This window comes from Pseudophryne corroboree (genome assembly GCF_028390025.1).
Source record: "Pseudophryne corroboree isolate aPseCor3 chromosome 3 unlocalized genomic scaffold, aPseCor3.hap2 SUPER_3_unloc_5, whole genome shotgun sequence".
Classification (NCBI taxonomy): Eukaryota; Metazoa; Chordata; class Amphibia; order Anura; family Myobatrachidae; genus Pseudophryne; species Pseudophryne corroboree.
In genome coordinates, this window is record NW_026967541.1 from 3,574,404 (window position 1) to 3,591,821 (window position 17,418).

The 17,418-nt window shown below is 44.9% G+C and overlaps 2 protein-coding genes across 2 annotated transcripts in view; one reads left to right on the forward strand and one right to left on the reverse strand.

Annotated features, from left to right (window-relative positions):
- The window catches only part of LOC134984369 (oocyte zinc finger protein XlCOF6-like), a 32,697-nt gene extending 23,181 nt beyond the window's left edge, over positions 1-9,516 (forward strand). Inside the window, exon 6 of the mRNA XM_063949966.1 lies at positions 6,955-9,516. Within this exon, the coding sequence (XP_063806036.1) occupies positions 6,955-8,870 (1,916 nt within the window). The 3' untranslated portion in view covers positions 8,871-9,516. The remainder of the gene's footprint in view (positions 1-6,954) is intronic.
- LOC134984373 (oocyte zinc finger protein XlCOF7.1-like) overlaps positions 1-17,418 on the reverse strand; it is a gene marked incomplete at its 5' end in the record, with an annotated part of 102,522 nt that overhangs the window by 65,632 nt on the left and 19,472 nt on the right. The gene's annotated exons all lie outside the window — the stretch shown is intronic.

The following is a 17,418-nucleotide window of genomic DNA, read 5'->3' on the forward strand; positions in this document are numbered from 1 at the left end:
AAAGTTTTGCCTCCTTTACCCACTGACTGGGCCATTTTCTCCTCAGCTTGTGCCTTTGCACATCTGATTACCTTCTTAGTCTCCTTCTGTCTAACAAGATATATATCTTTGTCTTCATTATTCTGTGTCTGCTTATATTTCCTAAAAGCCGTCTTTTTTTTTCATTCACAATATTTGCTACTTCTTTCACAAACCACACTGGCTTCCTTTTCCTTGTGTTTTTCCTAACAGTTTTGATACAATGGTCTGTTGCCTTTAATATTGCACATTTTAATGTTTCCCACCTCTCCTGCACTGTTTCCAAGTTCCTTCACTCTGCCAAAGAATCGCTTACACATTTTCCCATCCCTACAAAATCAGCCTTCCTAAAATCCAACACCTTTGTTTTTGTTTGGGACGAGTCAGTCTATGTCTTAATGCTGAACCATACTGCTTGATGATCACTGGATCCCAGGTTTTCACCAACTTTTACGTCCGATATTCTGTCTCCATTTGTAAGTATTAAGTCTAATATTGCGTCTTTCCGAGTGGGCTCCCTCACCAATTGGTGGAGGGATGCTCCCTGAAGGGAATTTAAAATGTCTCTACTTCTAGTGGAATTAGCAACAGACACCTCCCAGTTTACATCAGGAAGATTAAAGTCTCCCATGATTATTATCTCTGCTATTAATGCCATTTTAGTTATGTCCTGCAATAGGTTCTTGTCCAGTTCTACTTCCTGTCCTGGTGTCCTATATATCACACCAATACGAATAATCGACTTCTCCCCTATTTCTATGGACACCCAAAGGGCCTCAGTTTTTTCTTCATTACTTTGTATTAAGGTAGTATTAATGCTTTTTTTTACATACATTGCCCCCCCTCCTCCGATTTTTCCCGTTCTGTCCTTCCTAAATAAAGTATATTCCGGGATAGCTATGTCCCAGTCATGATTTTCATTGCACCATGACTCTGTAATTGCCACAATATCTAGATCATCCCATGTCATTATTGCAGAGAGACCCCTTCTACTTCCGCAGCGCCCGGACCTTCTCATACAGGGCCCTTGTCTTTACCCAGACCTGGCCAGACTGGCTTTGACAGTGTGGCTCTTGAAGCTTCACTCCTGACGGCCAAAGGATTTTCCGAGGCAGTTATTCAGACTATGCTGAAAGCCCGCAAACCGGCATCTGCCCGGATTTATTACAGAGTCTGGAATTCTTACTTCATCTAGTGTGCTGACAAGAATTATGATACATATCAATTCAGAACATCCAGAATCCTGGCTTTTCTGCAACGAGGCCTTGAACTAGGTCTTCGTCTGGCCACCCTCAAGGTTCACATCTCTGCCTAGTCGGTATGGTTTCAGAGGAAAATTGCATCTATACCTGACGTTCATACTTTCGCTCAGGGCATACTTAGGAGTCAGCCTCCCCATGTCCCTCCTGTGGCTCCATGGGATTTGACTGTTGCACTAAAGGTCCTGCAAGAGTCTCCATTTTAACCTCTTGAGTCAGTGGACCTAAAATGGCTCATGGCCAAGGTCCTGTTCTTGCTGGCAATTGCCTCTGCAAAAAGGGTATCGGTCTTAGGCGCTTTGTCCTGTCGTCCACCCTATTTGACTTTTCACAGTGACCGGCCAATTCTCTGAAATAGACCTGGCTATTTGCCTAAGGTGCTGTCATCTTTTCACCTTAACCAAGAGATTGTTGTTCCCGTCTTTATCTCTTCAGATTTGTATTCCAAAGACCGTTGTTTGGATGTGGTAAGGGCTCTCTGTATTTATGTGGAAAGGACTGCCTCTATCAGGAGGTCAGATACCCTTTTTGTACTGTTTGGTTTTCACAAATGTGGCTGGCCTGCGAATAAGCAAACTTTGGCCAGATGGATTAGAATGGTGATTGCACAAGCTTATGAGCAAGCTGGACTTCCAGCTCCTGCTGCTATTAAAGCCCATTCTAATCTGTCTGTTGAACCCTCTTGGGTGGCTCGCCGTGGCGCATCCGCAGAACAATTGTGGAAGGCGGCTACGTGGTCCTCATGTTTATTAGGTTCTATGCCTTTTATACTTCTGCTTCCCAGGATGCTTCCTTTGGATGCCACGTTCTCATGCCCGTTAAGGTGCGTCCCCTCCCTTGAGGAACGTCGCCAATGTTTTCCTGTGGAAACCAATGTATCCTGCTGCAGAAAAGGAGAGTTATGGTAGACTTACCATTGTTACAGCTCTTTCTGTGAGGTACATTGGTTCCACAGGGCGCCCACCCTGACGCACCTAGATTCTGTAGGTTTGTACGGCGTTAGCCGCTGGTCCCTTCTCCTGTCATGAGAATGTGGTTCTATGTGACTAACATCTGCCTTCTCTTTTACCTGCTCCTGCATTGGACTGGTTAAACAAAACTGAGCTCCAGTGTCTGGAGGTGGAGTTATAGAGGAGGCCCCAATGCATCCTGGGACAGCCTAAAGCTTTAGCCTGTTTGTGCCTCTGGATCAAGATCCCACCCCCATGTTTTCCTGTGGATACTGCAATGTTTTCCTGTGAAACCAATGAACCTCGCGGAAAGAGAGTTAACAATGGTAAGTCTACCAAATGAAACATCAAGGATCATCTGTGTGAAGTCCAATAGAGTCTGTAGGGCGTGTGCATACTTCAAACTATCAAATAACAGAAAAAAATTAATAAAATAGGGAAGAAAAATGAAAGACAATCAGAAATAGCATCCATAAAGGAACTAGAGATTCGGTTACTAGGGAACCGTGACAGAAAGGTAGAAAAAGGTGGCGGTCTGGCCTAAAAGGGAAACCCACCAACTACCCCAAGTAGCCATACAAGAGTGCAAAATCTAGTCATCATAGTAACAATTGTACAAAGAAATCTCAAATCTCAATGTAACCAATGTATCCAAAGGAGGTAAAGACCAAGAACATGGCCTGATATTCAATGTAGGTTCCACCAACACCGTTATAAGGGCAACAGGGTGTTACACGAATCAGTCATGCTTTACCTGAACACCCAAACATTCTAGAAAGGTATTATGAAATGTAACAGTGGAAACAATGTCGGACCATATACCATATAGCAATTAAATAGCACAGGAAATAAAGATAAAAAGATACATTTTATACCCATAACAAGAGCAAATAAATCTGGGCCAAAAATAGATCCATGCCCAGTAACTTAGTCCCAGTTGGCACATGTTATAGTAGGAAACAGACTCTGAGTGTCTGTAACAGTCTTACTCCTTTAGCATATTACTTCGAGACGGAAGACAACTCCTCCGGGATTGGTTTAGGTAAAGTGTCATGAAGGACTGTCAACAGGAATGTCCCAAATTTTCAGAATAGAAGGGCCATCCTCGGGTGAAGGTATCACTGTGAAGGCACCGTTTCACATTTCAATAAGGTTAGTAGGGAAGCCCCATTTGTATTGCACATTTCCTTGGGTGGAATAGACGCCTTTTGGCCAGTGTCACAGGAGAAATATTTGGAAATATCTGCAGATTATTTAGGCACTCAGCTGTGGATGAGGAATACAAAGCAGCCTGTAGAATGTGTTCTTTAATATGAAAAAAGTGGACCCTGAGCAGAGTGTCCCTCAGTGCTTGGATAGGGGCCTGTTTGGACTTTGGGAGTCTATGGATCCTATCAATAAGAAGGTCCTTGGCAGGAGCCTAAGGTGGAAGCTTCTGAAAAGAGGACCGTGGCATAATCATAAAGCTCAGCATTTGTAACAGAATCCAGAACGCCCATTATTCTGATATTATTTCTCCGAGACCAGTCTTCTAAATCAATGACTTTATCACGAATAGAGACCAGGTCTTCCTGAAAGGTGTCATGTGCTGAAATCAGATCTTTGTGAGACGCAACAATCTCTTTCATGTTAGTCTGTACGTGTGCCAATCTCACTGATATCAGACCTCAAAGCTTCAAATATTAGAGTTAAGTTCGGAGGTTTTCTGTCCTTAAATGTAAATAACATAGAATGTATAGAGCGTAGAGTAACAGGACCAGCTAGAGTGTCTTAAGACGTTTTCAGCCATTACAGCTGGGCTGTGCGACTGACAAGTAGAAGCAGATGATGTTGTAGCGGTCTCAGAAGGACCACCTGAATTTGAGGTACCAAAGAGATGGACAGGTGGGGCCAATTTGGTACTTTTTAACCTTTTTTGGAGGCATGAGGGGTCACTCCGAGTTGATCTCTCTAGCAACTTTTTTTCAGCGCTGCGATCAGGTTAAAACTCATCAAAACCGCACATGTATGCACCGCAATGCGCAGGCGAGTCGTACCGGTACAAAGAGGATTGGTGATGGGCAATGGATTTAGCGAAGAATCAATTCGCACAGCCGATCGCAAGGTGATTGACAGAAAGAGGGCGTTTATGGGTGTCAACTGACCGTTTTCTGGGAGTGTTTGGAAAAACGCAGGCGTGTCCAAGCGTTTGCAGGGCGGGTGTCTGACGTCAATTCCGGGACCAAAAAGTCTGAAGAGATCGCAGCGGCTGAGTAAGTCCAGAGCTACTCAGAAACTGCAACAAACTTTTTTGTGCCGTCTGCTGCAAAAACATTCGCACACTTGCAAAGCGAAAATACACTCCCCCTTAGGTGGCGACTATCTGATTGCAGCACAGCAAAAAGTTGCTAACGAGCGATCATCTCGGAATGACCCCCATAAGCTGGTTACAAAGAGACTGACCTCTCAGAGATAGGAAAATACAATCTATAAATAAAAGTAGCAGTAGTACGCTGTCAGGAGGTTACATCAAGATGACTCAGTTCAAAATGACATTCTTTGTCGGGGTGACGGGGGTATCCGAGCTAAAATTTCAAGTAAACATGATGTAATGCAACTCAAATAACACAGTAATGAGCGAGAAATTCCACTAGAGGTCAGTGTGATCACAGACGTGAAGTACTCAGCACAGAGAGACACAAATGGAAAAATATATTCAGTGAATAAATCCACAAAATAATATACTGTGAGGTTGTAATCAGAGTGTAATGCGCTGTACTCAGACTATACTTGATACTGGGCTCTGCATGTAGACTGAGAGGAAGTAGATTATAGTGGTACCATATAAATAGAAGGCAGTTTCACCTCCAGGCAAATGCTTCAATTTAGTGTATTGACCACGGTCCAGCCGTCAGGACACTTATTTAGCAGCTCATATTAATTTTAAACCTTATTGAAGCAAAGCATGCGATGGCCGGGCACCAGGATCCAAAATGGCAGCCACCTCACTTCCTAATATCCCTGCAGGGCTCTGGTGACTGTGGGCAGCCCGTTCTGTCCCCAGCAGAAGCAGGAGAGCAAGTGCTCCCACCTGAGGCAAAATCGCCTCCAAGTCAGGTATCCGGAGTATGCAGGAAAGACTGGGCGCACTTATTCCCAGACTACAGCCCGTGGCTTCAGCGGCGGCACTAGGCTGCGGCAGTGAACAGTGCCCGGAGTGAGCGGCTTTAGGCCAGTAGGAGTGGGGGACTTAAGAGATTGGGTCTGGGTCCCAGCGGCGGCTGAGAGCTATCAGGTAGGGTAGATAAGAAGCCATATACTGGGAGATGTACTAAGCCGTGATGAAAGTGAAGTGAGCCAGTAGAGAAGTTGCCCATGGCAACCAATCAGCATTGATGTAACATTTATAATTTGCATACTATAAAAGTATACTGAGCAGCTGATTGGTTACTATGGGCAACTTCTCCACTTTTAACACTGCTTAGTACATGTCCCCCATAGTGAGGAGAGCTCAGAAAGCATGTCTGGATGGACTCAGGCCCCTCTTATTTATTATTTTATATACTAACGGGTGACCGATGTGTTACATCCCTGCAAAGGCAGATCCAATCTCTTTCTCATCAGACTCTGCTGTCTTCCCTGCACTCTCACTCAGATGTTCACTGCTGCCAGTAGCACACGTATGAGAAGCAGAAGTATGGCGGCAGCTGTATAGATTCTGATATGTAATTCTCTGTATCATACTTACCGTACACACACCATTCTTATGACTATTGAGAGAATAGAGGTAATACACTGATGATGGGGGTGTAAAAGTGGATTATAACCTAGCAGATGACGATTGCAGGGTATTATATGGCGTATTGCATGTAAAGTACCTTGTTCCACACCTACTCTGCTGTAGCAATATACCTTATATAAGGGCGAGTAACACATGTACAGGCTTACCAGCATATGAGCGCACACATAAAGGAATGCTACCTTACCAATGCTTCCAGGAGTAACGTTAGGAGACATTTCTCTGATCCATCAGCTCATACGACTGATGTTATTGTTCATCTAGAATCTCCAATTCATACGATATGTTCCCCATCCATTGTTTTACATTGGTGCTGACATAGGACTTGGCGAGTGACTACATCTCCATTTATACTTCATGGTTAGTTACCAGTACAAGAGAAAGATATATCTTAAGGGCCCTACTCACTGGCCGACCCGCCGCCGAGCTGCCCGACGGCGGATACGGCCGACGAGCGACCCGGCGGCGGGGGGGCAGTGACGGGGGGAGTGAAGTTTCTTCACTCCCCCGTCACGCGGCTCCATTGAAGTGCAGGCTAATCTGGACGAGATCGTCCATATTGGCCTGCATGCACAGCCGACGGGAGACCAGCGATGAACGAGCGCGGGGACGCGCATCGTTCATCGCTGGAGTCTCCACACTGAAAGATATGAACGAGTTCTCGTTCATTTATGAACGAGATCGTTCATATCTTTCAGTATATCGGCCAGTGTGTAGGGCCTATAAGTCTTATTATAATATTACATTTGTTATTGTGAGTGTTCTCAGGAGGGTGGACACAATGATAGTCTGAGACACAATATTATAAAGCCTTCATTAAAAGTTATGTTTTATTATACACACACATTTACAATTAAGTGTCCCAGAGAGTCGTCTTCTCCTATTGTTTACAAGATTAATATTGTTACAGAAAATGTCACATTTCCATAATGTATTTTATTTCCAGCAGATGGACACACAAGCAGGAATATCTCAGAAGGACATCTAATGTTATCCCCGGATTGTGACATAAAAGATGACAGTAGACAGGATTCTCCAGGAGATAACCCCATTACCCCAATTATACATCCAGCTCTATCAGCTGATCCCTCTGATCCTGGGAAATGTTCTCCTGATCACTCTGATATTGGTGCATCTGTTACAGCTCTGACAGTAGATACAGTGTTTCCCTGTTCTATAGATGCCAAATGTTTTACAAAGAACACAAAGCCTATTAACCCACACACAGGTAAGGCAGGTGAGAGGCCACTGATATGTTCAGAGTGTGGGAAATGTTTTACATACAAATCACATCTTGTTATACATCAGAGAAGTCACACAGGTGAGAAGCCATTTCCATGTTCTGAGTGTTCGAAATGTTTTACAACGAAATCAGATCTTATTACACATCAGCGAAGTCACACAGGTGAGAAGTCATATCCATGTTCTGAGTGTAGGAAATGTTTTACATACAAATCACGACTTGTTATACATCAGAGAAGTCACACAGGTGAGAAGCCATTTCCATGTTCTGAGTGTGGGAAATTTTTTACACAAAACTCACATCTTGTTATGCATCAGAGAAGTCACACAGATGAGAAGCCATTTTCTTGCTCTGAGTGTGGGAAATCTTATTTAACTAAATCACATCTTGTTATACATAACAGAAGTCACACAGGTGAGAAACCATTTTCTTGCTCTGAGTGTGGGAAATGTTTTGCACACAAATCACAACTTGCTACCCATCAGCAAAGTCACATAGGTGAGAAAGCATTTCCATGTTCTGAGTGTGGGAAATGTTTTGCACACAAATCAGTTCTTGTTAGACATAACAGAAGTCACACAGATGCTAAGCCATTTTCTTGCTCTGAGTGTGCGAAATGTTTTACACAGAAAACACATCTTGTTATACATCAGAGAAGTCACACAGGTGAGAAGCCATTTCCATGTTCTGAGTGCGGGAAATGTTTTGCACTTAAATCATATCTTGTTAGACATCAAAGAAAGCACACAGGTGAGAAGCCATTTTCTTGCTCTGAGTGCGGAAAAAGTTTTACCTGGAAATCCAAACTTGTTATACATCAGAGAAGTCACACAGGTGAGAAGCCATTTTCTTGCTCTGAATGCGGGAAATGTTTTACACAAAAATCACAACTTGTTACCCATCAGCAAAGTCACACAGGTGAGAAGGCATTTCAATGTTCTGAGTGTGGGAAATGTTTTACATGGAAATCACAACTTGTTACACATCAGCAAAGTCACACAGGTGAGAAGGCATTTCCATGTTCTGAGTGTGGGAAATGTTTTTCACACAAATCAGCTCTTGTTATACATCACAGAAGTCACACAGGTGAGAAGCCATTTCCATGTTCTGAGTGTGGGAAATGTTGTGTAAGTAAATCACATCTTGTTATACATCACAGAAGTCACACAGGTGAGAAGCCATTTCCATGTTCTGAGTGTGGGAAATGTTGTGTAAGTAAATCACAACTTGTTACACATCTGCGCATTCCCACAGGTGAGAAGCCTTTTCCATGTTCTGAGTGTGGGAAATGTTTTGCATGTAAATCAGATCTTGATATACATCACAGAAGTCACACAGCTAAGAAGCCATTTTCTTGCTCTGAGTGCGGGAAATGTTTTACACACAAATCACGACTTGTTACCCATCAGCAAAGTCACACAGGTGAGAAGGCATTTCCATGTTCTGAGTGTGGGAAAGGTTTTGCACACAAATCAAATTTTGTTAGACATCAGCAAAGTCACACAGGTGAGAATCCATTTTCTTGCGCTGAGTGCGGGAAATGTTTTACACAAAAATCACATCTTGTTAGACATCAGCGAAGTCACACAGGTGAGAGGCCATTTCTATACTCTGAGAAATAAATCATCTCTTGTTGCATACAATAGATATCACTCAGGTGCGGAACCATTTTAATCTTCTGTAGTATACTCATCATTGCCATGCGTTCTTTAAGGTTCTTATCCTATCTCCTATGTTTTTTGCAATATACATGTTACCACTGGGTGAAATAATCAGATGTCATGTCCTCATCTACTACTGCTATGCAGAGGACCTATCTTTGCTCTAGGTATTGAGAACCCAGTACCAATCCTAAATGGTTGTCTAGTTGAGCTCCAGGTGTGGGTGATGCCAGTTGGCTGTGACTCAGTCCTGGTGAAACAGGTCCTTATGATAGAAGCTCACCACCAAAGAGCAGGGCTACAGCTCAGCTTTGCAAAACCAACCAGACACGCTTAGGGGTTCAGAGTTACAAAATGCTGATCCTGTGCGGAAGCTTGGTGTCCTGGATGGTGGAGTGACACTTACACGTCAGGTATCAGCCACAATCAGATCCTCATCTGAGGAACATAGCCATACTCCAGCACTTATTTCCTTCAGAAGATCTAGCTGATGTCATACATGCACTTGTATCATCACACATAAACTACTGCAATGTCCTCTACCTGGGTCTCCCAGCAAACGAATTGCACCGCTTGTAGCTTGTACAGAATGCAGCAGCCAGGCTGTTACCTAACCAGCCCGTTCCTGCCACATAACACCCGTTCTCTACTCCCTTCACCGGCTGCCTGTAAGATGGTGTCTCTATTACATAATCTTACTGACTCTCCGAGCCCTACATGACCAAGGTCCATGTACCAGAAGCAGCTTCTGCCTCCTTACTGACTTACTGTAGGCACCTATTACATAATCTTACTGACTCTCCGAGCCCTACATGACCAAGGTCCATGGTACCAGAAGCAGCTTCTGCCTCCTTACTGCCCTGCTTTCTTCTACCTGCAGATGAAGGACTGTGGGGAGAGATGGGGCGGTGGCAATAGTGGTGGAGATGGTGGTGACAGAGCGGGTGGCAGTAGTGTGGGGTGACAAAGCGGGTGGCAGTAGTGGGGGGCGACAGGGCGGGTAGCAGTAGTGGGGTGAGGCAGGGTGGGTGGCAGTTGGTGTAGATGGGGTGGTGGCAGTAGTGGGGGAGATGGCGGTGGCACTAGGGGGGAGACAGGGCGGTGGCAGTAGTGGAAGGAGAGGGGGGAGATGGTGGATTGCAGTAGTCGGGGAGACGGTGGATGGCAGTAGTGGGGGAGACAGCGGTGGCAGTAGTGGGGTGAGACAGGGTGGATGGCAGTAGTGGGGGGGAGACAGGGCAGGTGGCAGAAGTGGGGGGAAGACAGGGCGGGTGGCAGTAGTGGGGGGGAGACAGGGCGGGTGGCAGAAGTGTGGGGAGACAGGGCGGGTGGCAGTAGGGGGTGGAGATAGGGCGGGTGGCAGTAGGGGGGAGACGGTGGGTGGCAGTAGTGGGGGGAGACACGGGGCGGATGGCAGTAGTGGAGGCGAGACAGGGTGGGTGGCAGTAGTGGGGGGAGACAGGGTGGGTGGCAGTAGGGGGGTGAGACGGTGATGGCAGTAGTGGGGGGGAGACAGTATGGGGTGTCAGTACTGGGAGGAGACAGGGTGGGTGGCAGTAGTGGGGGGAGATAGGGTAGGTGGCTGCAGTGCAGTACCAGGGGCTGCTGGAGGCAGTAAAGAGGTGTATGGGTCCTGCACAGAACCAGTTGATAATTAGACCTAATGCTGATTATGCTTCCTTATTTCTAATTAATCCCTTGTGTGTGTTACTGTTATTTGCTGTGTCAGCCTTTATGTGTGTTCTGTGTAATAATCCTGAAAGTAGTGCTGCTACCGATCTCATATCATTTGTAGTAACTTGGAAAAGATGAGATATGAGGTGCACTCTGGAAGCTTATAGGGGGTTAATCAGAGATGAACACAGATGTGACATCACGTAGCCCCTGGAAAATGGTCCCGGCCCACCCGCGTACACCCCTCAGGGATGCGGCCGCAATGTGTGTGTTTGTGCGGCCACTGCGCACGTGCATTTTGTCACCACCTGCAAACTGCTGCGGGCCGCTATTGCGGCTGGGTCTGAATGACCCCCATAGGGTTTTGGCTCTCCTGATATCTATCTGTTATACTTACCTGCAATGCTATAATGTAACTTGAATTGTTTCTGTACTTTAAAGGATATTTTATCCATGTTGTGCAGAGTAAAGTATTTTTTAAGTTTAAAATATAGAGAAAAATCTGTGTATTAAAGATATGAAATAAAGTTGTTTAAAAACAAAAGATTTCCGTTGAGTCTTTTTATGTGTCTGTGTATTATCTTATTTCCAGATAATTGTCGCTATGGTGACAGAAACAATTTCCTGTTAATGTGTCACTTGTATTGTTACTTTTGTGTCCAGTAGGTGGGCTCAGAAATGTTATCCTTTTCCTTGCAGCCCCAGTTGCTGGAGAAAATGAAGGAGGAGCTGTTGACGGGTCACGTTCCGCTTGAGTTGACAATTTTCTCACCAGCAGGTCTTTCCACCTCTGCAGACTTGTGTCCGGAAAGAGAGATACAACATAGGCTTTAAACCTAGGGTCGAGCACGGTGGCCAAAATGTAGTGCTCTGATTTCAACAGGTTGACCACCCTTGAATCCCTGCAAAGCGAATGAAGGGCTCCATCCACAAGTATTTCCAGGGAAGACATTAAGTCTGAGGGACTATGCACAGGCCCAAATGATAATTGTTTTATGATCCTTCTATGTATGAACCAACCAACCGATAGAGGGAATAATCCGAAAGTGTTAATACCAAAGATTAGCTAATCTGCTTGGAGGTGCGCCATTAAGCAAATTGCAATGACTGGTTAGGGGGTTTAGAAGAAACAGCTAGTGGGCTTATATCTAAAGAAGCCTTAATGTGTGGTGCACTCTTTTTTTCTTTATGTTTCATGAATAAATGAAAACATAACTTTTATTATTTTTATTTAAGATAGATTTGTCAATAGGCATGACATAAGGCAATTGATTGTCAGCCTGGAGAGACAAAAAAATGAATGAAGGATATGAAATAATTTATATACCAGCACTACCTATGTATGGGTAGAGCAATAATTGATATAAGCAAGTGAAATATAAAAACACTTTTTTTAAATTACATTTATGAGATCCTTTCACAATGGGATTGTGATCTAAAAAAAAACTGTTTTAATGCAGAGCCCTGCAGAGCATTACTACTGCATACAACCTAAGTGCTCCCTGCAGAGCCTTACTAGTGCATACAAACTAAGTGCTCCCTGCAGAGCGTCACTACTGCATACAACCTAAGTGCTCCCTGCAGAGCATTACTACTGCATACAACCTAAGTGCTTCCTGCAGAGCGTTACTACTGCATACAACCTAAGTGCTCCCTGCAGAGCATTACTACTGCATACAACCTAAGTGCTCCCTGCAGAGCGTTACTACTGCATACAACCTTAGTGCTCCCTGCAGAGCGTTACTGCATACAACCTAAGTGCTTCCTGCAGAGCGTTACTACTGCATACAACCTAAGTGCTCCCTGCAGAGCGTTACTACTGCTTACAATCTAAGTGCTCCCTACAGAGCATTACTACTGCACACAACCTAAGTGCTCCCTGCAGAGCGTTACTACTGCATACAACCTAAGTGCTCCCTGCAGAGCCTTACTAGTGCATACAAACTAAGTGCTCCCTGCAGAGCGTCACTACTGCATACAACCTAAGTGCTCCCTGCAGAGCATTACTACTGCATACAACCTAAGTGCTTCCTGCAGAGCGTTACTACTGCATACAACCTAAGTGCTCCCTGCAGAGCATTACTACTGCATACAACCTAAGTGCTCCCTGCAGAGCGTTACTACTGCATACAACCTTAGTGCTCCCTACAGAGCGTTACTGCATACAACCTAAGTGCTTCCTGCAGAGCGTTACTACTGCATACAACCTAAGTGCTCCCTGCAGAGCGTTACTACTGCTTACAATCTAAGTGCTCCCTACAGAGCATTACTACTGCACACAACCTAAGTGCTCCCTGCAGAGCGTTACTACTGCATACAACCTAAGTGCTCCCTGCAGAGCGTTACTACTGCATACAACCTAAGTGGCCTTTTCTGGTAACCACTATGTCTTACAATGACCACTTTGTTACTACCCGTAGCGTATCACACGATAAGACAGTGTTACTACCTATAATGTATAACAGTGGGATCATTCTCAGGGGCACAAAGAAACATATATGTACAATTCAGCACATATGTAATAATATTGGTATTGAGAGGAAATGTTTTCCTATAACAAGTATATCATTGTAAAACCCTGTACCAGAGCAGAATCCTCAATCACATGTGTTACCCATTCAGTACATATATAAATTGATAATTGACCACATCACAAAGATCTGCACATGGAATAAAACAATATTGTTGTTGATAAAAAATGTTCTCCTGTGACTGAGCATATCATGTGTAACCCTGTAACAGAGCACAGTTCTCTAAGGCATGCATATCCAATTCTACACATTTGTATCACTTCTGTGACAATATTGTTATTGATACATTATAGGCAGTTACACTGTTTTAACGTGTGATACACTACAGGTAGTGGTCATTGTAAGACATAGTGGTTACCAAAAAAGGCCACTTAGGTTGTATGCAGTAGTAACGCTCTGTAGGGAGCACTTAGGTTGTATGCAGTAGTAACGCTCTGCAGGGAGCACTTAGGTTGTATGCAGTAGTAACGCTCTGCAGGGAGCACTTAGTTTGTATGCAGTAGTAACCCTCTGCAGGGAGCACTTAGGTTGTATGCAGTAGTAACCCTCTGCAGGGAGCACTTAGGTTGTATGCAGTAGTAACGCTCTGCAGGGAGCACTTAGGTTGTATGCAGTAGTAACGCTCTGCAGGGAGCACTTAGGTTGTATGCAGTAGTAATGCTCTGCAGGGAGCACTTAGTTTGTATGCAGTAGTAACCCTCTGCAGGGAGCACTTAGGTTGTATGCAGTAGTAATGCCCTGCAGGGAGCACTTAGGTTGTATGCAGTAGTAACGCTCTGCAGGGAGCACTTAGGTTGTATGCAGTAGTAACGCTCTGCAGGGAGCACTTAGGTTGTATGCAGTAGTAACGCTCTGCAGGGAGCACTTAGGTTGTATGCAGTAGTAATGCTCTGCAGGGAGCACTTAGTTTGTATGCAGTAGTAACCCTCTGCAGGGAGCACTTAGGTTGTATGCAGTAGTAACGCTCTGCAGGGAGCACTTAGGTTGTATGCAGTAGTAACGCTCTGCAGGGAGCACTTAGGTTGTATGCAGTAGTAATGCTCTGCAGGGAGCACTTAGTTTGTATGCAGTAGTAACCCTCTGCAGGGAGCACTTAGGTTGTATGCAGTAGTAACGCTCTGCAGGGAGCACTTAGGTTGTATGCAGTAGTAACGCTCTGCAGGGAGCACTTAGGTTGTATGCAGTAGTAACGCTCTGCAGGGAGCACTTAGTTTGTATGCAGTAGTAACCCTCTGCAGGGAGCACTTAGGTTGTATGCAGTAGTAATGCCCTGCAGGGAGCACTTAGGTTGTATGCAGTAGTAACGCCCTGCAGGGAGCACTTAGGTTGTATGCAGTAGTAACGCTCTGCAGGGATCACTTAGGTTGTATGCAGTAGTAACGCCCTGCAGGGAGCACTTAGGTTGTATGCAGTAGTAACGCTCTGCAGGGAGCACTTAGGTTGTATGCAGTAGTATCGCTCTACAGGGAGCACTTGGGTTGTATGCAGTAGTAACGCTCTGCAGGGGGCACTTAGGTTGTATGCGGTAGTAACACTCTGCAGGAAGCACTTAGGTTGTATGCGGTAGTAATGCTCTGCAGGGAGCACTTAGGTTGTATGCAGTAGTAACGCTCTGCAGGGAGCACTTAGGTTGTATGCAGTAGTAATGCTCTGCAGGGAGCACTTAGGTTGTATGCAGTAGTAACGCTCTGCAGGAAGCAGCTTTAAAAGAGTATTTTTCTGAGGTCACAATCACGTTGTGAAAGGATCTCATAAATTTGACAAATAAAACCTGTGTTTAAATTCCTTTTATATTTCACTTGCTTATATCAATTATTGCTCTACCCATATACCCATACATAGGTAGTGCTGGTATATAAATTATTTTATATCTTTCACTCATTTTTTTGTCTCTCCAGGCTGACAATCAATTGGCTTATGTCATGCCTATTGAAAAATCTATCTTAAATAAATATAATAAAAGTTTTGTTTTAATTTACTCATGAAACATAAACATAAAAGAGTGCGCCACACATTAAGGCTTCTTCAGATATAACCCTTCATCCACAATTCCTACGTACTTAATGGAATTGCTCTGTCTTCGCTCCTCCTTCAATTTCTCCAGCTGCTTCTACAAAAGCCTGATGAGGGGAATGACCTGACTCAAGCTGGCAGGGTCTGAACTGACTTCACGTGTGGCAAGTTTGAAGGGTTTGAGAAACTTGCAAAACACGGAAATCATTCTCCATTGCGCTTGAGTCAGATGTATTCCCCCTCCTTTGCCTGTATCGTAGGTGGACGTATAGGCTTGAATGGCCTTTTGCTGCTCCTCCATCTCTGAAGCATATAGAGGGTTGAATTCCGCCTCGTTACCACCTCTTGCTTCAGGTGATGACAGGGCAGGATCAGGAGTGTTTGCTGGCGCTCCAGTCTTCAGCGCGCAGTGGCTGAATGTCGAAAGTGTCCTGCAATTTTTCGGGCTACTGACAGCATCTCCTACACGCCCCTGTCGTTTTTAAAAAAAATCTGCACCACCAAATTAATTGTATGTGCAAAACATGGGACGTGCTGGAATTTGCCCAGATGTAATGCACGCACAATATTGGCGGCGTTGTCAGATATCACAAATCCCCAGGAGAGTCTAAGTGGGGTAAGCCATTGTGCGATGATGTCCCTCAGTTTCCGTAAGAGGTTGTCAGCTGTGTGCCTCTTATGGAAACCGGTGATACACAGCGTAGCCTGCCTAGGAACGAGTTTGTGTTTGTGAGATGCTACTACTGGTGCCGCCGCTGCTGTTGTTGCTGCGGGAGGCAACAAATCTACTCAGTGGGCTGTCACAGTCATATTGTCCTTAGTCTGCCCTGCTCCACTTGTCCACATGTCTGTGGTTAAGTGGACACTGGGTACAACCACGTTTTTAAGGACACAGAGGACACTTTTCTTAATGTCCCTGTACAGTCTGGGAATCGCTTGCTCAGTGAAGTGGAATCTAGACGGGATTTGGTACCGGGGACACAGAATGTCCATCAGCTGTCTAAATCCCACTGCACTAATGGCGGATACTGGATGCACGTCTACCACCAGCATAGATGTTATGGCCTCAGTTATCCGCTTTACAACAGGGTGACTGCTGTCATATTTCATTTTCCTCACAAAGGACTGTTGGACAGTCAATTGCTTAGTTGAAGTAGTACAAGTTTTCTTCTGACTTCCTTCCCCTGGGATGACGATCCACTCCCAGCAGTGGCAGCAGCAGCAGTAGGCGTACCACTGAAGGATCCTCCAGAGGAATCCCGGTTTGGAGAAGACTCGTCAGTCATGCCAGTGACATGGCCTGCAGGACTACTGAAGCTCCTGACTGAGTAGGAAATTGACGTTGAGGGAGTTGGTGGTGTGGCTTGCAGGAGCTTGGGTACAAGAGGAAGAAGGGATTTAGGTGTCAGTGGACTGCTTACGCTCTCACCCAAAGTTTCTGAACTTGACAATGACTTCTGATGTGCTGCAGGTGATGTATACGGGAGGATGTTCCTAGGTGGTTAACATCCTTACCCCGACTTATTACAGATTGACAAAGGCAACACACGCCTTGACACCTGTTGTCCACATTTGTGGAGAAATAATTTGACACCGAAGAGGTGGCTTTCTTGTATTTTGCCCAGGCATGTCAATGTGCTTTCTCATCAAATGGACAACAACTGTCTACACGGGTACCTTATTCAAACCAACCACATCTCCAGCAGAATCCTCATCATAAACTTTCTTCTCACTACCAGCTACACCAATATCCTGCTCATCCTGGTATACATCTACAGTGACATCCTCAATCTCAATATCAGCAACTGGACTGGTGGTGCACCTCCCAGCACCTGCAGGGGGCGTGCAAATGGTGGTAGGAGCCTCCTCTTTCCATACAGTCTTGGGAAGGTCAGGCCTAGACATTGTAACCGCGGACACACTTGGACTCTCCTTGGGGATTTGCGATATCTCTGTAGGCACAGATGTTTTTTCCAGTGCTTTAACAAGCTTAATTTAATTCAAGAGGCTGGAGGGCTTCCATCCTTATGAGAAGCTGAGCCACCAGTCATGAACATAGGCCAAGGCCTTAGCCTTACCTTGCCACTTCGTGCTGTGAATGGCATTTTGCCAATTTTACGTTTCTCGTCAGATAATTTTTTTTTCTGATTATTTATTTTTGCTTCTTAGATTTTACACGCCCTCTATGACATTGGGCATCGGCCTCAGCAGACGAAGTTGATGGAATTAAATAGTCAATGTCATGACTGGTGGCAGCAGCAGCAGCTTCAGCACTAGTACTAGGAACTGCC